The following is a 24330-nucleotide window of genomic DNA, read 5'->3' on the forward strand; positions in this document are numbered from 1 at the left end:
GAAGGCAGATTCGGCCTACCAATGTGGTTAAAGTAGTAGTCATCCCTGGCCAGCAAGAAGAGCATATGCTGGACACCAGTGCTCGCTAGGCTCGCCGCCTGATCTTTTCGCCAGGCTACGAATGGTACGAGATACCAGCACAATCAAGTCAATCACTTTACTCATCTCAAGCTCATTCACGATCTCGGCTACGCCAATTCTGAGGACATGTCACATGTATCGAGTGACTTGGGATAGAGCCGTGTGACGTCGAGAGCGAGGCGAAGCTTGCCCACACTGTTGCTACCGCTCATACTAGTGCGCGACGTGAAAGCCTCGGAGATCGACTGGCCAAGTGCATACCTACTTTTCGTACAATGAAGCTCGGACTAGCTGCGGAGCTGCAAGCCCCAGAGAAGCCATGTTGCATGCAAGATTGCGGCCTCAGATGTCCTCAAGGCCGCACAGTCAGCCATGCAGCACACAAGGCACGATAGGATTTACGGCCCCGTGACAGCTAGTACGTCTAAGCCTCGCCAAGTGGGGGAGAAGGAGCGGGAGAACGGCGCTAGAAGCTTTCATCGGCAAATCAAGCGACGTAAGCCGTCCGAAGGATCGCAAAGAACGCATCGCCATTCGCAAACTTCCAAAGCCTCTTCATGCTGCGGCTTGCTGCGGACGATCAGATCCCATTCCCAGCCGGAACTGCACAGCCCGTAGGTATGGCTTCCATTGGTGCACGAATCGAAGGTGACAGTAGGTCAGCCTCTTACTGTCCCTGCCTATCTTCCCTTATTTAACAGGCCTGGTGGCCTACCCCAGTCCCCCCACATACTCTTCACATGGCTTTGACATCGCTGTAGTAAACACACATTACAAACATGCCAAGCAGATTATCCAAGATATTCCTCTCGGGGAAGGAGAAGGAAGCTGCAGCAGAAGCAGAACACAGCATTCGATCGTCATCTGGAAGCGATGCTCCTCCTGTGTACGAAGAGCGCGAAACTCTCGATCCCGACAACGGCCTGCCGCCTCCAGATGTTACCGCCGGTTTCAGCAATCTGAAAATTTCATCTCATGGCGATGGCTTTCCTACGAGCGAAGAGTGCATCGCACACCTGAAGATGCTCGAGTGCTTCTACCGACTTAGACAATCTGTTGCGAGCCAAGATGGACTGTTCGGCATCAGAGACGATGTCATCACGGCCCAGAATATTCCGATGGACGATAAAGCATCAGCATTGTTAGCAAAATTGGGCGAGAAGCGCTGGGCAATATACGTCCAACGAGCAGTGGACCGGTTTGCGTCGTGGTGGAGTGCCATCGCGCCGGAACGCCATTGGGCTGACCGAACACAATTGGCAGAGTACGGCAAAGCAGACAAGATTTGTCGTTCTCGTCTCAGCAAGGACTATGCTTTTGACGCTGCCACACTACCACCGGTCGATGTGCTCATGGTCTGGCATGCTTTTCAACTGAACCCGCGATGCTATCTGGAAGATTGCTTGCGTCAGGGTCGGATGAAGCTTTGGCACTTGGTGATGCCTTTTGAGGCTATTGCACAGTCTATCAACTCTACAACATTCGCATATGAGGATCGAGCGGGCGCAAGTACCTACTTCACCGAATTGACGAATCGACCCTGGAATAACTTGGACGACGAGTCACACAGAGCGACGAAATGTCCAGTCTGTCGGACGATTAACTATAAGGTGCCATGGACCGAGGATATGTTCGGCGGCGATGGAACTGGAATGAACGACCTTGTTCACTTGGAGCGAGAAATCGACCGGATGCTATCTGACGGGTTCGGCTATTGCGATCAAGACTTTATGTACACCTGTCAGTCGTGTGAACATCATATAACACACGATACATTGCGGATTGGCAGATTCGTGGACGATATGAAACTACTCCACGACCGCAACGTACCGATGAAGGGCACTATTCTTGGAGTCCAAGGAATTCCTCACAAGGCATATGGAGTCAAGGATATAACGACCGAACAGATCGACATGCCGAATCGGATGATCATTGCTGGACAGAGCGGTGCACTTGCCCCTGCAGCGCTCCGCGATCTTCATCTGTTCTCTACAGTGCGAAGCCAAATGGAGCTTGCGATGTTGGACAAGAAGCTCTTGCGACAAGCGAGGGGCAGTCTATCTTCCACCCTCTTGCGTTACGAGCGCGTTGGTATCCGCAAGCTCATGAGTCGATATTGGGACAACTCATCACCTTTCAGCCTTGACCTCATGTCCGCAGTCATCCGACAGGGCGGTTTCATCGAGAAGATGCACAACATCAACTGGCTCCACTCACCAGCTCTACCCAGCACAATGAACCGCCTGATCACAAAGTACGGCCACTTCATGACCATCATGCGACAAAACCCTCTCAAAATGGCCGTCCCAACTCTCGACGTCGACCTCGCCTGGCACACACATCAGCTCAATCCCGCCCAATATATGGAATACACCGTTTCCCAATGCAGACAATTCATCGACCACGACGACAAAATCGCCGAAGTCAAACTCAACGATGCTTTTGCCTGGACAAGTAAAGCTTACACCCGCCTAACCGGCCAGCCCTACTCGGAATGTACGTGCTGGTACTGCGAGGCCATCCGCGAGTCGCACACAAGCCATGCCTCACGTCTCTTCAATGGAAGTTCAGCCCAAGCGGCCGATATGTTGCACGGTTCTGAGCAAGATCCTGCGAAGAGTGTGCATATCTCAGCACATAATGCTGTGAGACCAAGCGACGATGAGAAGTATTCGACTCTGTCAGAAAAGCAAGCGAATGAACTGGAAAGGCACTTCCAGAAGGCTTGTGATCGGGCGATTAAGAAGGGAAGGAGACCGCCGAAGAGAGATGATTATTATTACAGTGATGCGTATGGGCATGTGGTTTATATTCCGGCTTATAGTCCCTATGTGGGATATATGCCTTATATGCCTATGTATTATCCGGTTACACCCGGGTGTATGGCTGTTGGGGCTGGAGCTGCTGGGAATTGCTGTTCTGGTACTTGTGGCGCTGGCGTTGCTGCTGGAGGGTGCGCGGGAGCTGGCGCTTCTTGTGGAGGCGGCAGCTCAGGCGGATGTGGAGGGGGATCCTCTGGCGCGGGAGGCGGCTGTGGAGGCGGCGGCGGTGGCGGAGGTGGTGGAGGCTGTGGAGGGGGTGGTGGTGGTTGTTAATTTGTGTCCTTTCTTTCGTATAGTAACTGGCTATGTAGATGCTTTGCCGCTATGCTGATGCTGACGCTGAAGATGATGATGGGATGATAATGATGGTTAATTACATTAGCAAAACACACACATGGGGTTGTCGGGAGCCTGGCAAGGCGTTCGTCGTTTCTTCCTTTCTTTCCTCGAACTGAATTGTCGAAATGCATTTCCTTCACTTTCACACTCATAAAAATCTCCCTTTCCTTGCTCACTTATTTGGTGGTCCCCTTCAGTCGGCCTTCTTCCTGCAAGCGCCCAGTTCCTGCTTTCCATGGCAAATCATCTCAAATCCTTCTCCAGCATCTGTATGCCTTGGGGCACATTCTCCGGTTCCCTCGCCTGTGCAGTAAAACCTCTGGCCAGCAGGGCAAGGATGCGTCAAAGGTCCATCAGGCGTGCATTGGAAGAAGCGAATGTCGTTTAGACAGCTTCCATAGAGGTCGCCGATTTTGCAGTTTAGAGACGCGGATTCTTCCGCTTCTGGTGATGAAGAAAGTGACGCAGGCGGTAAGCTGAAGTCTTCTGACGGAGAGAGGTCTTCTACTGTTGTTTGAGACTCTTTGGCATCGGAAGGTTCCGTTGTGCTCATGCTCCAGCCTGTTGGGTGGGAGACGAGCGATATGTAGCAGAGGCCCATGAGCAGAAGTGACAGGACAGCTATGGTGATGCCCAGAGGGCGCGAGAATCTGGAGGGCTTCTTGGTGGCGATATTCGGGTGTTGGCCCTGCGGGATTTCCTGGTAGAGAGGGAGTTTTTGAGACATTGTGGTCGCCTTTCGCTGGTGGAGCGGTTGTGGGTGTTTAGTCGCCAGGGGTTCAGCTGGGTTGTTGTTGCCTTGTTTCCAGCTTTCGCGCAGAGCTTCTACGGCTTGTCGCTGCTTGATGTTTGCTTGATTGTTGTTGTTGCTGCGCTGCGAGGTGATATCGGTGGCGTGGAGTGCAGTAGTGGGAGAGGTGATGTCGGACTCCTGAGTTAGGCAGCTAGCGGTGTAACTTATTCTTCATGATCGACGCCGAATCCAATCTCGTGTTGGAGGTCGGTGCCAACGTGCTAGCCGCTTTCGGCCAAATCCGCACGCTCGTTCCTTCTACACAGTCGTCCACGGCTTCTTTGGGCGACGGACATGTGGCACTGACCTTGCTGGTGTGGACACACTCACACACAGCTCTCTACTTCACACACATCCCGTGTCGTGCACTTCACACCGAATGGCGGAGCGTCCGCAACTGACGGCGTGCAAGACCTGCCGCAGCCGGAAGCGTCCGTGCGATAAGGCTGTACCGCGATGTGCGCTCTGTGTCAAGGCCGATACGCCTTGCACCTTCGTCGATACGGCCAGTGGTGAAGAGTATTCGCGGCAGTATGCCCTGTCGACAACGCTCTGCTGCCGGTCCATACATCGCTGAGCACACACAGGCAGATCGCCGACCTGGAGCACCAGGAAGCGGAGCTTCGTGCTGAACTCTCCCACGCTGCAGGCAGGAGCACCAGCGTGAGTGCAACAGCCGTGGATCAGAATAAGGCACAGTCTCCTCGCAATGCTGCTCCTGCGGAAGGCAGCAACGTCCTCGAGACAATCTTGAGCAATCCACGTTTTCACCCTCAACGGCTGCGGCAACTGCTCGTTCGGCCGCAGATCCAACAGCCAGTGGCAACGCCTGCGGAGATGCCACACCCTGACGTGGGCCACTTGATCTTCGACAATTAGTATGTCGATGTTCAGCTTGCGGCGATCTCATATTGACTGATCCCGCGTCAGTTTTAAAGAGTCCCATGTACAGCGTCCCATGCTGCAAAAGTCAGAAGTTCAAGGCCTGTTGCGTCGAGCATATCTCGAAGGAGAACCCGCGCAGCTGGATCCACAGGACTCTTACGTGTTCTTCCTCATCTGTGCCATTTCTGCAGTCCGCTTAAGGCGGCAAGGACTGCTCACCCAGCACCCATACAGCTTTTTCCTATCAGCTTTACGCCATGCTGAGCACATCAACCTACTTTCCGGCATTACCGCCCTGCAGAATTTGCTGTTACTGAATCGTTTTGCTGTTTACTATCATACCGGTGAGGCGCCCCATTCGTGACTGTGAATTGTGCTGATCTTTGACAGGCGTGTCCACTTGGGACATTGGTCGAATCTGCATGCATCTATGCATCACTCTGGAACTACACCTCAAGCCAATGACCCCGCTCAATTTCTCCGAGGAACAACATCGCAGGATTTTATTCTGGGAAAGCTACGTGACAGATCGTCACATGTCAACCCTTCTAGGGAGGCCATTCGCTATCGCTGACGAAGACATTGAGGTAGACTTACCAGCAGCTCTGTCCGGCACCGAAATCGAGGGTTTCGGTGGTATTGCTCAGCCCAGTCCTGATGCAGCCATGGAATCGCCCATGGCCGTATTCATTGCCTTCATCAAGTTGCGGCAGATATCCTCCCGCATACAGACCACATTTTTCGCGAAAACCAAACGAGCATCCACGCAACTCTCGATTCATGCGAAGATGACCGTCTTCGGCGAACTTCTCGACATTTACCAAAAGCTTTCCGAAGATATCAAAATGTGGCGGCAGAATAGTCCAATCTATTTCCACGCTGAGACGTTCTACCAAATGCAGGAATGGTACGAGTTCCTTGCTGAAAAAGAGCAGCTCTTCCTAGTTCGTGGCACTATCGATGCTATCCACTCAAGGACCGGATCGCGCCCAACAGAGCTTTGTGATATCTGCTGCTCTTCTGCATCAAAGGTCATTCATCTCTACAGCGGGCTGTACTGGACCAAGCAGATCAATTGCACACGTCACTACTTCCAGATCCTTTTCACAGCCGGCCTGTTGTTGGCATACTTCTCCACAAATGAACATCCGGACCAATCGGATACAGCGTCCGCAGCCCAAGAACAAGAGACTATGGCAACGCTGATGGAGTGTCATCGATTATTGCAGAGTCTCGGTCATGAAATGCAAGATGCTCTGCCATATGCGAAGGTGTTTGGCTTGATCTGTGGAGCGGCATTCCCCAACTGGACGACATATGAGCCCCATTGGCAAGCTTTGCATGCGAATGATCCAGACATGTCGAGGCGGGGACATCTCTCCACGGGCACATTCCCACTGTCATCGGGCCTGAACAATGCAGCGTATGGAGACTTCGATCAAGCTGAAATGTATTACGCTCGTGACACTTGGCCGGACATGCCTACTGACTGGTCCTATTCTCCTGGACACCTTTTCGCAGACATGGAAGCATACGTGGGCCAGTTTGCGACTGGCGACTTCTCGTGGGACCCGCTTCTCAATCCACTGTCGTGGAATATGTCTGCAGATGGGATTGAATAGTTTGGCTATCTTTGGAGCTGCGACTCCGTTGCGTAACGGTATACACAATCAATGGCAGCCTTGGCAGTATCTCGCTGCGTCTCCGACGTTGCGGCGCCAATATGCGGCGTACTGACTACCCGCGAATGCCTCCACAGACGACCGTATCTATCCTTTGAAGGCGGCTCTTCCACGTGGCAGTCGAGGCCCGCTCCCCAGATGATACCCTCCTCCAAAGCTACTGCAAGATCATCTTCGTTGACGATACCACCTCTTGCTGCGTTGATGATGATCGAGGTCGGTCGAAGCAGTCGCATCTCTGCCAGACGGATGAGGCCTCGTGTTTCCGAGGTCAACGGAACGTGGATCGACAAGATATCTGCTGCACGCAGAACCTCTTCCACAGTACTCAAGCGAACATGCTCAGTATCTTGCCATGCACCAGTCGGAAGATAAGGATCGTAAGCCACGACTTCTGCACCGAATGCGCCACGGAAGATTCGGGCAACCTCTTTGCTGATGTTTCCCATGCCGATCAGTCCCAATGTCTTTCCTCGCAAGGTCTGACCTTGACAAGTTTCCTTGGGGACGAGCTGTCCGGAATGCTGTTCGACCTGTATCGAGCCTATCTGTCTCGCCACAGCCATTGTCAAGCCGAGCACGAGTTCCGCGACCGATCCTGCATTCGCGCCTGGAGTGTTGAACACTTTGATCCCCGCCGTTGAGCAGGCTTCCAAGTCGATCTTGTCTAAACCGACGCCTTGCTTTCCGATGGCTCGAAGTTTCTTAGCTGACGCTACCTGACTGGCTGTGACATACGATCCCTTGACGAGGAGGTACTGCGCATTGCTCTCCCAGTTGTGGACTTCAAGGTCGGTGGGCAAAACGACGTCGAAAAGTTGCTGCGCATGCTTGACCGCTTCCGGATGGAACTTATCAATCATGTACAGCTTAGGCCGCTGCTGCTCATGGAATACTGTGGAGCGCTGGGGCGAGTCGATGCGTGCGGGAGCCATGTCGGACTGTTGGAGAACTTTCGCCAGGCTCAGGTTGACTCGCGGATTGCTGTGTCAATTGCACAGTCTGCTCACTGAGCCCATATATCTGAAGAGAGCAATGTGCAACGACAAGACAATGACTCCCGGACAGAGCGGACACCGTCCGACAAGCCCGTGTCGGGGAGTGCCCACCGCAGATTGTGACCATCGATCGACCCTCCTCTGGAGACTGCACAACACATGTGAAGGCTGGCACAGCTGCAGCTATTCGGACATTGCGGATTCGCAACACCTTCCTAAGCCGGTGGACGTTCACCTGGCCTCCTGGCATCGATGATGGGTAATTGTAACGCTATGTCCTGCTTCGACAGATGCGGTATTCCGCAGTTTCTACTACCTAAAGTATCTGTGAAGGTATCTCGGCCACTGCTACTCGCACGTTATCGTGCTTCACATCTGCACTCATCTGCGGTGCTGAACGCCGGACTTTCTCGTTGAGCGCCAACATTTCTGTTGCCCTCTTTGTGGCTCCGCTAAGCAGTAACGGTCCATCTGTCGCAGCCATGACCCAATTGGCGCCCATCGCACAAAATTTCTCGACAAGGTCCAACCGCGCATGTAACCCGCCAACACCAACCCACTTGCCGACTTTCTGGCATGCAGAAATTGTTCTGCGGTATGCCTCTGTCACTTGCGGCTGCTCATATTGTCCTGGAATGCCCATTTCGGCTGTGAGGTCGTTGGTACCAATCAATAAGCTGTCGACACCTTCGACAGCTGCGATCTCATCGACCAGCTCAAGCGCTTCCAGTGTCTCGATCATTGGAATCACGAGCGTGTTGGCATTGATGACGGGATTTGCAATCTTAGCTGGAATTGATCGGAACTGGAAGTGTGGAAGCCCATTCGTCGATGATCGATGCCCAATAGGCTGGAACTTGGCCTGATTCTCACGTCAATACTAACAGATTCTCCACGAATGCATTGGACAACTTACTGCCGCCACAACGTCCTTTGCATCTTGCACTGATCGAATATGCGGCACAATCACACCAAGAGCTCCACCGTCCAATATGCGTGAAACAAAGAACGGGTCTTTGCTTGGTGCACGGACGATTGGGGTGATACCAGCATATAGCGCTGCCATGCAGAGTTGGCCGGTCGTGTCGAGGTCGAACGAGGAATGTTCCATGTCGATGAGAATCCCATCGAAACCGGCCGTTTTGGCCATCATGGGCAACTCGACTGATCTCACGAGCTTGACGCTCAGAGTTGAAGCTACCTCATTGCGAAGCAGCTTCTCTCGCAAGGAGTTCGCCAGAGTCACTTCCTGTGCCATGTTGTCGAGCTCGTGGGTAATGCGCTTGTCTGTGGATTTGACGAGGTGAGAAATTCAAAGCCGCGAAGTGCAAAAGATCGAAGTGCGAAAGTGCAGGGGAAGTCCTACCAATATGTCGTCTACTGTCCAACGAGACTCGTGCATCTCGTCGAAGAAACATTGGCAGTGGATGATTGAACAGCCGAGATCGTCGGCTTCGGGCTGTGGTCGGAACAGCGCCGTCGGACGATGTCCGCTTGCCAGGCCATCGCGACACCGACTGGCACTTACTGCAAAGACATCAACACGACTACGCATTTCGCAGTTCTGCCGCCCGAGACGCCGAAGAAGCTACATAATGGCCTTTGGAAATACTGCCACCTCGGCAATCCGACGCTTGGCGTGTGAACGCTGCTGGAAGAGGAAGCAGAAGTGCGACAGGAAGGACCCCACGTGCACATTATGCAAGGAAGCAGGTACTCCATGCCGGCCTCGTACTATCAATGGCAATGACCCAGATGATACAATTCTTGCCGGAGAAAGCTACGTCCAGACGTTGAAGAGAAATATCGCTCAGCTTGATAGCCAACGTCAAGACAAGAGGCAGCGAACGGGCTCGCCTTCTTTCACCGCGCCAGTGGCTCCAAGCAGCGCGAATCAACTTGGTAATGCGCATGATGCTACCGAGAACCGGTCAGTTCACAGCGCTCTCGCCGAGCTGACACACTTCGGGCTCAACACAACGCCTCGAGATCAGACAGGAACTCAATCATCAGCGCGTCCCTTCTCGCTTTGGAGTTTGACTCAACGTGCAATATCATGGGCACACACTGGCTCAATCGACTTCCATGTATCTCAGGATGAATTACCTCCGTTACTAGAACTTCGCAACTTCTCACTCGATCTCATAATATCGATCGTCAAAGACTACGAAAAACATGTGCTCCGCACCTATCCCTTCATTGCTTCGACTGCACTCAGGAGACATCATGAATATTTCGTTGACGAGGGTTTTGAAGCCACCGGTAATTACAGTGCTCTGCTGGTGGCATTCATCATCTCCACGGGCTTCAACAAAAATGGTGCTTCTCCGAGTATGGAACTGCTTGCTCTCCAGGCCCGCTCAGCCCTACTGCAGTTGTGTACGAATGCGCGAGAGACAGATGCCGTCTCTTTGATGCAATGTCTTGTAGCTGCGGCACTCAATGCAGTTTATGGGATAAATGTCGAATCTGCATCGTATCTTATCGGACTGACACTGGCCAAGGCTATCGCACTGGGCTTCTATCGCACGCAATCCCAAGACCTGAGTCAAGAGAAATGGCGGGTTATGTCTGTGCTCTATGTCATGGACAGGTAAGCAGCGGCATGGTACGACTTGCAATCAAACGCTGGGCTGATTCTCTTCGTTCGATCAGCTTCGTTCTCGGTCAGCCAGCTCAGATATCTGATGGTGACGTATCGCCCGAGGTACGCCTTTGCAGCGCGGCCACTTGCGACCTGCTGACACTGTCTAGATCTTCGAACCCAAACAAGATTGGGTTGGAGAAGACATTCGGTTACTGAAGGAACAGCTCGAACATGCTCGTCTTATAACTACTCTGAGAAGAAGTACTGGCCGGCCAGCCATGTATTTCACCACGGCATACGAATCATGGTGTGACTCAACTACGCTAAAGAACTTCACACCATCGGCGACTGAGGGCTCTGATCCTCTGTTCTTGCAGCTCCGGACCCGATTTCATGTCGTAGCATTTCAGCACTTGCGTACAGTCAGCAACGAGCAGTCTCTCAGACAGAAAGATCGCAATGCAAAGGCTGCGCTCCACGCTTCCCATGAATGGCTACAGTCCCTGGAAAGGCGCCAGGACGAAAAAGCCAGCTTTTGGTCCATCCTAGATGCATACGAGATCACGGCTGCAGCGATCATGTGCACTTGCTTGCAGTCTGGGATTCAAGACATGCCGGAAGGCGTTCTGCTATGCCCCAATGTGCAGCTTCTTGCTCTCTCCTTACTCAGCTATCTCTCGGCACGATGTCCTGTCGCTACAATTATGCGAAAAGCTGTATCGACAATGTGCAATGCTCAGCGGATCAATATCGAGCACGAAGGCGAGAAGAAACTGCCGCGCAAATTGAGAGACTTGCTGCAAATCTACAACAGTACTCTTGCTGTTGCGGAGGGGTAAAAGAGCCGAGTCGGGACCGCAGGAGGGGCTCAGACACGTCAGGCGATGATTTGGCACGGTGTACCGTCCGACTCCTGGTATAGCAAAGCGTAGCTTCGCCTGTATCTGCGCAGGCTGGACGGGATCGTTCATCGTGGTGACTTGCAATCTGGTAAGCTGAGGCTATTCACTGATACAGCTCAGCTGCAACACATCGTCCCACTGATATCTTACTACCTCAATAGGTGCTGGCAATTTCGCAACGACAATTCTTGAAAGTCCTCGCAAGTTTCATTGTACAGAGACCAAACCAGATCGCGGATACCTGGCGATGATGCTGGAAAGGCGAAAACAGGACTAAGAATATCCCTCCCGCTGCCGAAATGGTGCAAGGATCTCCTCGTCCTGGCTCAAGGGCACCTGTGGTATGCATACCTTACTGCCGCCGGCTGCTCTTCTAGAAGCCTCCGGGGCTGCTGCGTTGAGCCTTTCTCTCTGCCTGCAGCGATGCGTCACAGACATTCAAATATGGTACGACATGACTTCGTCCCATCTGTCACAGTACTTGGAAACATCAACAGCCGGACTCGATCGCAAGGCTTCGCCGCTAATAATCAGGCACGGAGATCCTGTGCTGTGGAACGATTACATGACCCGAAAATGGGGTCGACCTTAGCCAGATGAATGCAGGCCTGCAGCCCACTTTGGGTTCCACAAAGCTCGCATCTTCTCCGAGCGCAAAGTCTTCCTGGAACGGGTATAGTTGATTAGATCGACTACCGTAGAGGGTTATAACTTTTGTGTTACAGGGTTTGTACAATGAAGCTTGCATACAGCTACCTCCCCAGGCCCGATTGATAGTGTGCCGCACCCTATTAGCGTGTAATACCCTTGGATCTTACACTGCTATTCGCCGAAGACCTTGTAAGATGCTGGTTTTGGCGATCAAACAGTGCTCTAGAACGGGCTAGAATTGTGCACACTATCGATCAGGCCTAGGGTGATGGCTGTTTGAATGTTCAGATGGCACTCTCGGCAAAAACTCGGGTCAGCATTTTTGATTTCGGCACCATACTTCCGGCACGAGAACCCCTACTCCGCGCTACTTGGTGTCTATGGTGCAGCCAGCTGTCTCGCCTGGGATCTTCACAGCCGATTTATTCGATAAGCGTGTGGAATTGGTCGACCACAACAGTGATGTTCGAATGCTTGTCCTCTGCACTACCCGTAGTGTTGCCCTGCGACAATCTACCTAGACTACGAACCCTCATAAGCACTTGCGGATTTGAGACAAACTGCCCAGCATGCGAATTCCGCCCAATGCCTTTAGACAAGGAGATGAAGGAGGTCATAGTAATATATATTTTACATCACGCGTGCTGCACAGTAGTAACACCACTATCGTTCTTCTTCTACATCAGTCTCTCGCTCAATCATCTCCCTAGCGCAACGCTGCATCGACACTTTTACCAACACTCCTTTTGATTCTTTCTCTCCTCCCCAGCCAAAAAATGGTCTCCACAAAGTCCCTCGCTCTTTTGACGTAAGACCAGATCAGAGCACATCGTAAGAGAAGAGACTAACCTGTGACCCAGCCTCGTGGGAATGGCCGTCGCCATGCCAGGCCCCGTCTATCGTATCGATCGCCGAGTCGTTCGACGAGACGGAGCAGACCATAAAGAAGGCGGTTCTGGAAGCGATACAAGCAGCGACAGCGAGCAATACTGTGTGCTATACAACCTCGACACCCAACTTGCCGATGATTACGCCGCCGGCGTCACAAAACAAATCTGTTCATCATTTGGCGGCAAAGCTGAGGGTGGCTTTGGACCATGTGGTGATGGAAGCACGGTTGCCGTAAGTTCTTGTTGGCGAAGCAAAAAAAAAAAACGTCACCGATGAAATGAAACTCTTTGCTAATTTTTTACTCTTTGATGGGTTTTTAGTGCATAGGAGGCCAAATGAGCAAGAGTGTGGATTTTGCGAAAGAATTCAACAAGAAAGCGCAGGATGCGGATCCGAAGGGACATTTCGTGACCTCGTGCTATGCTGCCGATGGCAATAGTATGTGCGCTAGTGATATTGGCTGCAAAACTTTCCCGCCGCCTTCCAAGGACGATCAATCGAGCTGTTGAGCAAGCGGTCGAGGGATTGAAACTTTCCTTGGGAAAGCTGCGAAGTAAAGGGCAACTTTGGCAGATGTGCGTTTCTTGTTCATTGTTAAATTTTAGAGTACTGGCTCCACGAGGAGATCTCGGCGCAGCCATATCTTGGGAGGTGGAGAGGGCAAGACTTCTGATTCGAATCGTATTGGCAATGCCAATGTATTTTTCTTTTTTGCTCCATTACCGTTGCAAAGTCGAGGCATGGTAACATTCGCGCGAGCAAGGCTCTAGATCCCTTCATATAACTCTCGGCAGAGTGATCTTGAGTGAACTGAACCTACTGATGGCTTTTGGGGCTAAGACACGGTACTCTTGCCGTTGCGGAAGGGGCTCAGAGAGAGTCCGACGGACAGCTTCCGTGTATTGGGAAAGTACTTTTTTTTTTGCCACATTCACTCTACACCGTGAGACATCCTCCTGCACGAGAGACTAGCCGCTCTTCTTCTCCGCACGACGCCATGTGTGGAGTACTGGAGAAGTATCCTAAGTAGCGGCTTGGCTCGCGCCTCGTGGCTGGGCTTCGGATATCGCCCGTTAAGGTCCAACAGGTGAACATATGAGCTGCTTCCAACGACGCGAGTATATCAGAGCATTGACTCGCCCTGTCATGGAAGAGGACCAAAAATTGAGACCGAATCACCGACAACCATGGCTTCGCCACGCAACTCCATCGACAAACAAAACCAGATCGAACTTGTCGAAGCAACGGCAATAGAAGATGTCCTCCTCGAACGATTCCCCCTAATCAGCAACAAGTCAAAAGAAGAACTTGACGCATTAAACAAAGCCGTCGTGCGCAAACTAGATTGGAAATTTCTGCCATGCATTACTGCGATGTTGTTGATGAAGTAAGGCAGACATCCCTTCTCCAACGCCAGATGCATAGCACTAACCAGCATCGACCAGCTACCTCGACCGCATCAACGTCAGCAATGCCCGCCTCGCCGGAATGCAAACCGACGTCGGCAACATGTCTGACGTTCAATGGTCCGCCGGAATTTCCATGTTCTACGTCGGCTACATCATCTCTCAAGTCCCAGCGAACGTCATCATCGCAAAAGGCAAACCTCGTCTTCTACTGCCTCTGATCATGCTCGGCTGGTCATCTGTTACTATTTGCATGGTGGCGATGAAATCTGCTTGGTCGTTTATGCTCTGTCGATTCCTGGTTGGATTTACAGAGGGGCCGTTCTTGCCTGCTGTTTCGTTGATGACTTCGTCGTGGTATACGAAGCAGGAGTCGTCGTTGAGGATGGCGATTTGGCATGCGGGGAATATTATTTCGAACGTGTTTTCGGGGCTTATTGCGGCGGGCGTGTTGACGAATATGGATGGGATTGCAGGGTTGCATGCTTGGCAGTGGTTTATTCTGATTGAAGGTATGTCGATGCTTCCGCATTGGAATCGGTGCCGAAGGCTGATTGTTGTCATTAGGCATCGTCTCAATCGCCGTTGCTGTGACAGGCTTTTGGGGAATTCCAAACTGGCCTGGAAGCACAGGCACATATTACTTCACTCCCGAAGAAAGTGCTATGGCGGAGTACCGAGCTGCCGTTTCTGCTGGCGGACGAACCGAAGACGACGAAGGGGATTACTGGGGAGGAGTGGTGCAAGCCTGCAAGGACCCCTTTACCTGGATGTTCGCAGCACTGCACCTTTTCCTGATCATTGCCCAGTCGTTCAAGGATTTCTTGCCTTCGGTAAGCCTTTCGCATACCAGCACAGCTTGGCAGCTACTGACAGAGATGCTCACAGATTGTCAACACATTCGGCTTCTCGCAAGTTGGAACCTACCTCATCCAGGCTCCGCCATATCTTATGGCCTACTTTGTCACCCTGGCAATCTCTTGGTCAAGTGGTCGTCATCTCGAACACTGCTGGCATATCATCGGCAGCATATTGATGTGTCTTGTCGGGGCCGTCATCATGATTTCCACACTCAATGTCGGAGCGAGATACTTTTCCATCTTCCTACTCTGCTCCGGGCCATTCGTGGGGCTTAGCATCCAGATCTCCTGGGAGACTACTGTCGTGCCTCGGCCACGAACCAAGCGCGCGGCCTTGATCGCAATCGCAAACTGTGTCAGCAGCGTTAGCCACTGGTTCACGCCGTACTTCTTCTTGAGAAGCCAGGAGCCGAGATATCAGATTGGTGGCGGGGCCATTATCGTTGGTTGTGGCTTGACAATCGTATCGTGCCTCGTGGCGAGGTGGTGGTGTCTGAGGAAAAACAAGGGGCTAGACAGGCAGGCAGAAATCAGTGGTGAGGATAGTGGTTGGAGGTACGCCACGTGAACAATTCAAAACAAGACTTGTCCTTGAGGGGATACCAGTACGTTGCCAAGGCAATCTGTTTCTCGCTGGCCAGAGCCTCCTTTCATCATTGAATGCGTTCGCTCCAACCACCGTGAACAGCGAGCCACATGCTATAATGTTAGCACCCCGCTGCACCTGGTATTCATCGAGAAGTCTTTTCGCCACCACCGCGCAGCGCACCAACGCAGATAGACAGACAAGACGCATCATGTCAGCAAAGCCCAGTCCACCAGATTGCACAGCACATGTTGCAATGCGCAGACAGCTGCACTGCGAGCTCCAGGACCAGAGGTTTTTCTACGATCAGTCAACACCATGCGCTGGAGAGCGAAGGCCCGACTTCCACGAACGACGACAGCCCTTCTGTCAGCAAGACTTTCGGCCATCTTGGTGGGGAGCAATCGCCGCAGTCCTGGAGTGGGATGTGTTGCCGCTGATGGTCGTCATGACGCGGGAGCGACCTGCGTTTCTCGAACCGCAGCCGCGGCAGGAGGTTTGCTCGGCTTCCAACATTGGCGCAATTGGCAGCTACGCAACTGCGCAATCTCCAACGACCAACGTCGCGCCAGAGTTGGAGGTGCACACCAATCGCAGCAGTGAAGCAGCAAGCAGCTGATCGGCAATGGTTGCTCGCTGCACACGTGCAGTTTGCATTCGACAGGAAGCAGTATCGATCGACGTCAGTGGGCGAATATCCCAGTCCAGACCCGTATCGAGGGAGGAAGGATTGGCGTGTCTTGGAGCTTGATCGTACGTTTTCGCGCCTCCGGATCGTCTTTAAGCGGCATGAAGTGGCGTGAGGAGGGCATTGCGACGTCTTACGACATGCTGGAGGTTCAGGAGGACGAGTTGCTGGAATTCCGGCTCCAGATGGTGGAGGATATCAACGTGTGAGAAGTGGAGTGGTGGTCGGAGGACTGGCGTTGACAAGCCGGCGCTTTGCCCTTTTGGCCGGCGCGTCGACGGCGACGCGCCACGTGAGTGGTCGGACGGAAGCAAGCGCCACCAGGGGGCAATACTTGCCGACCCTGCATTGGAGGGCGCGACAGGGTCAAGCTCCGCTCACAATTTCTCGCCCTCGTACGATGTTCTTTGACGGCGGCGCAATATTGCTGTTAAGCCCGACTACTTCCGCCGTCAGCACGCATTCCGTGCTTTTCTTACCAATAACAACTCCATTCACCACCTCACTCAGTCTCTCTTTCTCCCCACATACCATTGCGTGAGGCTGCCGCTGCAAAAGAGCTGCTCCGCGTGCAGACATTGGGCCTTGGCTGTTTACCAGGAGTCCTTGCCCTTGCCGACCCGAGCTTCGAGAGCTCTCACTGAAGAGCACTCGCCGCCACCATGGACGTTGTCCTCGAAGTCTTCGACACCTTCCTCTTCGATCGCATCTACGCCAATGCCCTCCCCATATCGCCCAGCGTATCGACCTTCGACCCCGTATCGACCCTCGCCGCCAGTCTGAAAGGCTTCGCCAGCAATGAATCGGCGTTCAATTTCTCTCAAGAAGCCCCTCTGGCCCGCTCAACATGGCAGTGGGAGCCTTCGAACTCATACTTCTCATTACAACCCAGCGAATTCGCGTACATGAGCCGGTGGGATCGCGACAACATCTACCGACAGTTCTTGAGTTTCTACATAATAACATGGTGAGCTTCAATGCGATTAGACTTTGCAGGGACGGATCACTGATCGAAAATAGGATATTTGGCATGGTCATCTACTTCACATGTGCGTCGCTGAGCTACATCTTCGTCTTCGACAAGACGACATTCCAACATCCAAAGTACCTAAAAAATCAAATGCGCATGGAGATCCGACAAACGGTTGAATCGATCCCCATCATGGCCATCTTCACAGTACCCTTCTTCGTCGCCGAAGTGCGAGGTTACTCCTTCATCTACGACAGTGCGGCAAACCCAGGATTCACCCACCCTCTGCTGAACCTCCTTGGCGGCTGGTACAACTACCTCCAGTTCCCGTTGTTCTTGATGTTTACCGACTTCTGCATCTACTGGATTCACCGCGGTCTGCACCACCCGCTGATCTACAAGACGCTCCACAAGCCTCACCACAAGTGGATCATGCCAACGCCGTTCGCCTCGCACGCTTTCCACCCACTCGACGGCTACAGCCAGAGCGTGCCATACCACCTCTTCCCATTTATCTTCCCGCTCCAGAAATTCGCCTACATCGCGCTCTTCACTTTTATCCAGATCTGGACAGTGATGATTCACGACGGTGAATACGTCGCGAACTCGCCAATCATCAACGGCGCCGCATGCCACACGATGCACCACCTCTACTTCAACTACAACTACGGGCAATTCACGACTCTTTGGGATCGCCTAGGTGGCAGCTACCGAAAGCCAAACGACGAGCTGTTCCGACGAGAAGAGAAGATGAGCGACAGCGAGTGGAAGAGACAGACAAAGGAGATGGAGAGAATGGTGATCGAAGTGGAAGGCAAGGATGACAGAAGCTATGGTCCTCCTGAGACTGTTAAGAAAGTGCAATAGATGGGTCGTGGACGATTTGTTATGAACAGAAACTGCGCCTGCGCAGATTCGCGGCGTTTTCACAAGCGGAAAAAAGAGCAGCTTTCGTAGCATTTGCATGAATCAGGCGCATTATGGGAATCATTGGGACGGGGATACTTCTTCATACGACGATCAATTTGGATTGTCTCGTGCTGTCTTGCGCGAATAGCATATGGGTGGCCAGCGCTGCTCTTATTTAATGACACAGATCATTGAAGATATGATTTGTTGGCAGTGTTATTTTCCTTTCTGGTTCAGAGCAGAGATCTTGTGTGCGGACTGATGGCATAGCATGCTGACTGCGAATTGCTAACAAACAATAGTGAAATAAGATTGATCTCAGACATCAATCTACAGTACAGTACAAATATTGTGGCAATAGCCATGCTGGCAACATTGAATTCGAATCTATCAAGGGTATATATCTCACGCATGCTAGTATCAACGAATATAATCAGCAAGAACAATCGAAGCGCATTGTACTCGGTCGACCAACTACTCGATTGTTATCTTCGACGATCAGCGACCATGACTTCGCAATACGGTGCTCCGTCAGAATCAAGTGCCCCGTCACAATCAAGTGCCCCGTCACAGTACGGCGGTGCATCACAATTCGGCGCAACAAATGGCATGCCTGAACCGCCCTTTGGTCTCTTAGCCCAGCAGGACCTTCCACCTCAAGAAGACCTTCCACCCCAGCCGCACCCTCCAACCCAGCAACTCGTCTCCATCCAGCAAGGCATCCCACCACACCTCGGCGCCATGTTCGGCGGTCCAATACGCTTCGGTAGTCTCCTATGGGCAGGCCCTCCCTCTCCAGGCGGCACACAACAGCAACTCCCACCCTCTCAGATCCCTCATGTGTTGGAGGAAAGGTACCGTAGCATGTCTGATGATGAGTTGTTGGCCAATGCGAATCGTATACATAAGAAGTGGACTCGATGGCTGATACGTTTGTGGAGGGCTACACGGTTGATTTCGGAATATGAGTTTTTGTATGTTTATCGGTTGTCGGAGGCGAGGTTTGAGAGGATTGGGGTTGGGCAGCTGAAGCAGTGGGTTGCGGAGATTGAGGGGGCGCATGGACTGCTGAGGCAGAGGAGGGAGGGAGGGGGAGGGGCGCCTGTGGAATTTATGGGAGGAATGGGGAGGAACGGATGGTATAGGTGGTAGTATGGGTGGGACATGAACGGGATGGGAGTAGAGCATTGGGAGGTGCTTTGATTGTGGCGCTGGAGACTGACTTGACATCTACCATAGTATAGTGCCATCGAATTACTACACAAACAATAGTGAATCGAGATCGATCAGATCTCAGGCCACAGTATATATAGCATAACGGTACCCACGCTGGCAACAGTGAATAGGCCTCTGTCATAGATATTTATATTCTTACGCATCATGTTATCAACGTATATATTTGGCAAGAACATTCGAAGCTTACCACACTCGATTACTCACTCACTCCTCCTCAATCAATCGCCGTCAACGATCAACGACCATGAACTCACCGTATGGCGCTCCATCGCAAGCTGGTGCCCCTTCACAGTCTGGTGCCTCGTCTCAAGCTGGCGCTCCTTCGCAGTTCGGTGGACATCCGCAGCAGGGCATGCCGCCCCAGTTCGGCGCGCCATCGCCCTTTGGCAACTTATCATCTTTCGGCGCACAATCACCATTTGGCGGACTAGCTTCCTTCGGCGGTTCATCAGGTTTTGGCGGCACAACGCAATCTGGCGGTCCCTCGTCGTTTGGCGGTGCTCCATCGCCCTTTGGACAAACTGGTATGCAGCAGCCACTCCATCACGGCCCTCAAGGTCGTGTTCACACGGAGGATGTGTGGGACAACATGTCCGACGAAGAATTGCTCGCCAATGCAGAGGCAGTGCGCAGGAAATGGGCACGATGGGGCACGCGATTATGGAAGGCCACCCGACGGGTCTCAGAAGCCGAACACAGGCAGATCATGGCGCAAAGCGATGCGAGATTTCAACGTGCGCCGGTTCTTGCATTGAGGATAAATGTTTTTGAGATTCAGCTGTGTCGGCGATTTTTCGAGCTCTTGAGGGGTGGAATGGATGCACGTCAGGCCTTTTTGCTTTGTGATCACGGCCCGGGTCCTGAAGGTATATAGCTTGAGTTTGACGGGTCGTGTGTACGATATATGAGAGGAGTAATCAATATGTTTGAGCTTTGCACCTGCAAGGCTGCAACCGCTTGCCTCTGCAATTGAGTTTTGAGTTTTTGTCAGGGTCTTGCCTTGCGCCCAGTGATTTCACACCGCTGGGGGAGCAGCCGACGCTACTGAGGTTCTTTGTGCCGATTCTCTACTAGCTCCACACACACAGCACTTGTCTGCATATTCGTCGTACAAGGCGACAGGCCCAGCACGAGCACGACAATGGAACCCATGGACGTTGACGACTTCCAAAATGCCTCGGATGCCTTTCTCAAGTGGCTGACGAAGAGTGGCGCAACCATTTCTCCGAATATCCAACTTGCAGATCTCAGAGACCGAGCTGCTGGACGAGGTGTTGGTATGTCTCTCTGCACAACTACGCTGGGAACGATGAGGAGATCGATCTGACTTCTGCGATAGTGTCAACGAAGAACCTGGCCGAAGACGAAGAGCTGTTCAGCATTCCGCGATCATCCATCTTGACAGCTGAAACTTCAGACCTGCCCGCTGCAGTGCGAAAAGAGATCGATCACCCATGGCTATCTCTGATCTTAGCCATGGTCTACGAATACCTCAAAGGCGACGACTCTCCATGGCGACCCTACTTCGATCTCCTCCCCGAATCCTTCGACAGCCTCATGTACTGGTCCGACGACGAACTTCAATACCTGCAAGGTAGCGCCGTAGTCGACAAGATCGGCAAAGAAACCGCCGATTCCACCTTCAGCGAACAACTCATCCCTATCATTGCCCAGCACACCGACACCTTCAAAACCGCTGGCCGCAGCAACGACGAACTTCTCGCGCTCTGCCACCGTATGGGCAGCACCATCATGGCCTATGCCTTTGACCTCGAGAAGCCCGAATCCGAACAAAACGGCAAGACCGATGAAGAGTGGGAAGAAGATGAAGAAGAGAGCGCTACACTTCCCAAAGGCATGGTCCCACTCGCCGACATGCTCAATGCCAACGCCGACCTCAATAACGCCAAACTCTTCTACGAAGATGACAAAGTCGTCATGAAGACAATCAAACCTGTCTCAGCTGGCGAAGAACTCTACAACGACTTCGGTCCTCTCCCTCGCGCAGATTTGCTACGCAGATATGGCTACGTGACAGATCGCTACGCAGCCTACGATGTCGTGGAAATTTCTTCCGATTTAATCAAAGAGCAGACGAAAGCACAACTGAAACTCTCGGAACAAGAGATTGATGATAAGTGGCAGTATGCTGAAGAGCAAGGTGTTGGCGACGATGCGTACGATATCTCGCGAGCAAGCAATGAAGAAGGACAATTTCCTGACGAACTTTGCGTGTTGCTGAATTTGCTTGCAACGCCAAAAGCAGAGTTTGAGAAGTTGAAGAACAAGGACAAGCTGCCCAAGACGGATCTCACAAGCGACGCGAAGAAATTGTTGCGTGCAGTCCTGGTACATCGATATGCCGCTTACCCAGAATCATCATCTTCCACTATGGACCAGGACCTCACCGGCCGCCGAGCCATGGCCAAGCAAGTCATTGATGGCGAGAAACAAGTCTTGCAAGAAGCCGTCGCCGCAGTCACGGAAGCGAACACCAACAAGAAGAGAGCTGCCGATACCCTCGAAGACGAAGCCAACGCGATTCGACAACCGACAAAGAGGTGAACAACATGCGATTAAACAAATATTTCTTCGTACAATGGGGTATCATCGCTATCCTATAATTTACAACAAGAAGTCCATCCTCTGTTGCCAAGAGCCGGACAGGGATCCTCACAACAAGCAATCATCAAAAGAATTCCTCAAGAGCCACCAGCTGCAGCTTGTTGCGTCTGCGAGCTCTGGCCTTGACCTGCTGCCATGGCTGCCTGCGCTTGCGCGACCATGGCAGTTTGGTCGCCACTGGGTCGGTAGCCGCGATCCACCCGCGTGTTGATAAGCGCGACTCGGTAATCGAATGTCTTGCTCTCCGGTACAGGGTGGTAATCCTCCAGCTCGTCATCACTCTCCGCATCAGACACCACACCAGAACATATTACGCCCTTCGGTCGATCTCTGCGCATCTCGAGGTGCAGTCTCCCACCACGCCCGCGCCGTAGTCGACAAAGCGGTGCATCCAAGCGCTGGCGTTTCGCATCCGGCTCAAGCTCGTAGTCGTAGTCTAAGCCCATGCCGACAGGCTGGTACGACAACCGAAACTGCGGTTCTGTCGCAATTCTGCCGTTGACGTCGAGCTTCGGTTTCTGCTCTTCCATCTCGACATCGCCATCCCGATCTTGCGAACTCCTTGAAGGCAGCGAGGGTGGCGGCGTTGGATAGCCCGTCGGCCCTGCTGCCAACAACGATGACCATTGTGGTGGGTGCTCTGCAGTCTCGGGTGGTGGCGTGAGAGGCTGCCATGTCCTGTCCTGCCAGCTCTGGTTCCAGCGGCGATGCTGCTCTTTCCTGTTGGAGATGATCTGCTGCACATGCTCCTCGGACTGAGCCTGCAAGTCAGCCAACGAAATGAGGTCATTCTCCGGTGCTGACTGCGCTCTTGGTGCAAGACGTATCGTCGCGCCCGATCGGCCGCCATCTTGTCGAGACTTCGGCTTGGGTTGAGGTCTCTGGTTGACGAGCAGCTCCTCATCCTCACCCTTCTCACCAACAATATTCTTGCTGATCTTGACTTCCTTGAGCTTGCGACGCTCTTCAAACACTTTGCGGGTAATCTCGAGGTTCTGCTTGTTCAGCTCTTCACGTTCGCGAACCATCTGGACCAATTGCCTGGCCTGCTCAAGCTCCATACGGAGTTTCTTGAGCTTCTCTACAACCTGAGCATCACGCCCTCTGGTCTTGCGAGTCTGTCGGACCTCGCGACGACGGAAGCAGACATACGGATCGGCATCATCGGCCTCGGAGGTTGTGTCGAGGACTCTGACCTTGATGCTTGGCATGAGCGGACTACCATGGCCAGACTTCCGCCTTTCCCAATGCTGGTAGATGGCCTTGACAAAGTGCTGGGCTTCTTGCGATAGCGGGTCTTCACGCGCCTGTTCAAGTTCGTCTAGCGCGGGCACTGGAGCATCACCGACAGTGGCGAATGGCCGCAGACGCTGGCTGTACTCCTCAAAGAACGACATGGCCTCCTCAAAGGCCTCTTCGGAGCACTGGTGCGACTTATCTGGAAGTGGTTGGCCGTGAACATCTTTACCCTCGTTCAGGTTCTGATTCAGGAAGTCATTGTCAGTCTCGTCCATGCAGTAGGCACTGCCGACGGAATCTTCGACAGTGGTGCTGAATCTGATGTAAGTTGCAGGGTCTTGGAACCCTTTCGGATACAGCTCGTCATAGTTGACGCCTTTCGCACGCACGGCATCGGGCGTGGGAATGTAGTTCTGTTTGGTCTTGGTACCAGCAGTAGAAGTATTCGCCGCATTAATGACGGCTTGAAGATGGAATTCCTGATCGAGTCAGCGATGCTGCAACACTGTCGATGGTAAGGCCTGGTGAGTACTTACGATTTCTTCAGCCTTCTCGACACCAGTATCCACTTGCGGGATGTGCTGTTGCGATTCATCATTCGCTTCCTCGAGTTCATTTTCGCGTAGTATGCGAAGCGGCTGCTTCGTGTTCAGCTTGCGTTGGCGGACATGGCGTGCAGTGCTGGCTCTCGTCGACATAGAGTCGGGAGAAGGCGGCGGCCGGCGTCCCCTTCGAGCGCTGTGTCTGGCGCAGAAGGGTGGAGAAACGCTGGGGGTTGTGAGTCTATGCCTCAGGCATCAAGAAATCGAGGCGAAAAATCTGCTTTGCGCCCGGTGAATCGGCGGCGACGCGAGGCAAAAGCGGTCAAACGGAGTCCGCAACGACGCGAAATATCCTCGATATGGGTATGTACGAGCACGCAATGGCGCGAGGAATCCGAATCCGCTCGTGTTTTGATGTGGGAGCGGTGTTGAGTGGTGCGTTGATGGCGACTTTGTTGATGAGCTGGTGCGTTGAGCCCAGTTGTCCAAACACTCCAGCTCGGCTATGGGAAAGTACGAATGCCGGTCACGGGTTCAACCGCAAAGGTTAACATTTCGTGCACGGTTCGTCATAACAATACACACTGGCATCTGCTCTACTGTTCTACTTCTTTCTTGACTATTTTGTTTCATGGTGT

The 24330-nt window shown here is 52.7% G+C and overlaps 12 protein-coding genes across 12 annotated transcripts; 8 read left to right on the forward strand and 4 right to left on the reverse strand.

Annotated features, from left to right (window-relative positions):
* Positions 1–860: 860 nt before the first annotated feature.
* Positions 861–3176, forward strand: CKM354_001111200 (uncharacterized protein; the record flags this gene model as incomplete). The annotated part of the gene is made up of 1 exon (XM_044806589.1): positions 861–3176. One exon carries the CDS (start codon positions 861–863, stop codon positions 3174–3176), a length of 2316 nt encoding a protein of 771 aa, XP_044662524.1.
* Positions 3177–3435: 259 nt separating this feature from the next.
* CKM354_001111300 (uncharacterized protein) lies at positions 3436–3969 on the reverse strand (the record flags this gene model as incomplete). The annotated part of the gene is made up of 1 exon (XM_044806590.1): positions 3436–3969. The coding sequence occupies one exon, from the start codon at positions 3967–3969 to the stop codon at positions 3436–3438; it is 534 nt and encodes a 177-aa protein (XP_044662525.1).
* A 445-nt stretch (positions 3970–4414) lies between these two features.
* On the forward strand, positions 4415–6542 carry CKM354_001111400 (uncharacterized protein; the record flags this gene model as incomplete). The annotated part of the gene is made up of 4 exons (XM_044806591.1): positions 4415–4566; positions 4623–4913; positions 4966–5264; positions 5311–6542. 4 exons carry the CDS (start codon positions 4415–4417, stop codon positions 6540–6542), a joined length of 1974 nt encoding a protein of 657 aa, XP_044662526.1.
* Positions 6543–6547: 5 nt separating this feature from the next.
* On the reverse strand, positions 6548–7537 carry CKM354_001111500 (uncharacterized protein; the record flags this gene model as incomplete). The annotated part of the gene is made up of 1 exon (XM_044806592.1): positions 6548–7537. One exon carries the CDS (start codon positions 7535–7537, stop codon positions 6548–6550), a length of 990 nt encoding a protein of 329 aa, XP_044662527.1.
* A 379-nt stretch (positions 7538–7916) lies between these two features.
* CKM354_001111600 (uncharacterized protein) lies at positions 7917–8858 on the reverse strand (the record flags this gene model as incomplete). Its single annotated transcript, XM_044806593.1, has 2 exons — positions 7917–8462; positions 8517–8858. 2 exons carry the CDS (start codon positions 8856–8858, stop codon positions 7917–7919), a joined length of 888 nt encoding a protein of 295 aa, XP_044662528.1.
* Positions 8859–9195: 337 nt separating this feature from the next.
* CKM354_001111700 (uncharacterized protein) lies at positions 9196–11026 on the forward strand (the record flags this gene model as incomplete). Its single annotated transcript, XM_044806594.1, has 3 exons — positions 9196–10193; positions 10256–10307; positions 10355–11026. 3 exons carry the CDS (start codon positions 9196–9198, stop codon positions 11024–11026), a joined length of 1722 nt encoding a protein of 573 aa, XP_044662529.1.
* A 1490-nt stretch (positions 11027–12516) lies between these two features.
* CKM354_001111800 (uncharacterized protein) lies at positions 12517–13140 on the forward strand (the record flags this gene model as incomplete). Its single annotated transcript, XM_044806595.1, has 3 exons — positions 12517–12548; positions 12601–12862; positions 12952–13140. 3 exons carry the CDS (start codon positions 12517–12519, stop codon positions 13138–13140), a joined length of 483 nt encoding a protein of 160 aa, XP_044662530.1.
* A 678-nt stretch (positions 13141–13818) lies between these two features.
* Positions 13819–15465, forward strand: CKM354_001111900 (uncharacterized protein; the record flags this gene model as incomplete). The annotated part of the gene is made up of 4 exons (XM_044806596.1): positions 13819–14018; positions 14077–14549; positions 14605–14870; positions 14926–15465. 4 exons carry the CDS (start codon positions 13819–13821, stop codon positions 15463–15465), a joined length of 1479 nt encoding a protein of 492 aa, XP_044662531.1.
* A 1368-nt stretch (positions 15466–16833) lies between these two features.
* CKM354_001112000 (C-5 sterol desaturase) lies at positions 16834–18008 on the forward strand (the record flags this gene model as incomplete). The annotated part of the gene is made up of 2 exons (XM_044806597.1): positions 16834–17138; positions 17192–18008. The coding sequence occupies 2 exons, from the start codon at positions 16834–16836 to the stop codon at positions 18006–18008; spliced, it is 1122 nt and encodes a 373-aa protein (XP_044662532.1).
* Positions 18009–19530: 1522 nt separating this feature from the next.
* On the forward strand, positions 19531–20160 carry CKM354_001112100 (uncharacterized protein; the record flags this gene model as incomplete). The annotated part of the gene is made up of 1 exon (XM_044806598.1): positions 19531–20160. One exon carries the CDS (start codon positions 19531–19533, stop codon positions 20158–20160), a length of 630 nt encoding a protein of 209 aa, XP_044662533.1.
* A 267-nt stretch (positions 20161–20427) lies between these two features.
* On the forward strand, positions 20428–21851 carry CKM354_001112200 (ribosomal lysine N-methyltransferase; the record flags this gene model as incomplete). Its single annotated transcript, XM_044806599.1, has 2 exons — positions 20428–20563; positions 20626–21851. 2 exons carry the CDS (start codon positions 20428–20430, stop codon positions 21849–21851), a joined length of 1362 nt encoding a protein of 453 aa, XP_044662534.1.
* Positions 21852–21988: 137 nt separating this feature from the next.
* On the reverse strand, positions 21989–23848 carry CKM354_001112300 (uncharacterized protein; the record flags this gene model as incomplete). Its single annotated transcript, XM_044806600.1, has 2 exons — positions 21989–23629; positions 23687–23848. The coding sequence occupies 2 exons, from the start codon at positions 23846–23848 to the stop codon at positions 21989–21991; spliced, it is 1803 nt and encodes a 600-aa protein (XP_044662535.1).
* Positions 23849–24330: the final 482 nt, after the last annotated feature.

This window comes from Cercospora kikuchii (genome assembly GCF_019650295.1).
Source record: "Cercospora kikuchii DNA, contig_00007, whole genome shotgun sequence".
Taxonomy (NCBI): Eukaryota; Fungi; Ascomycota; class Dothideomycetes; order Mycosphaerellales; family Mycosphaerellaceae; genus Cercospora; species Cercospora kikuchii.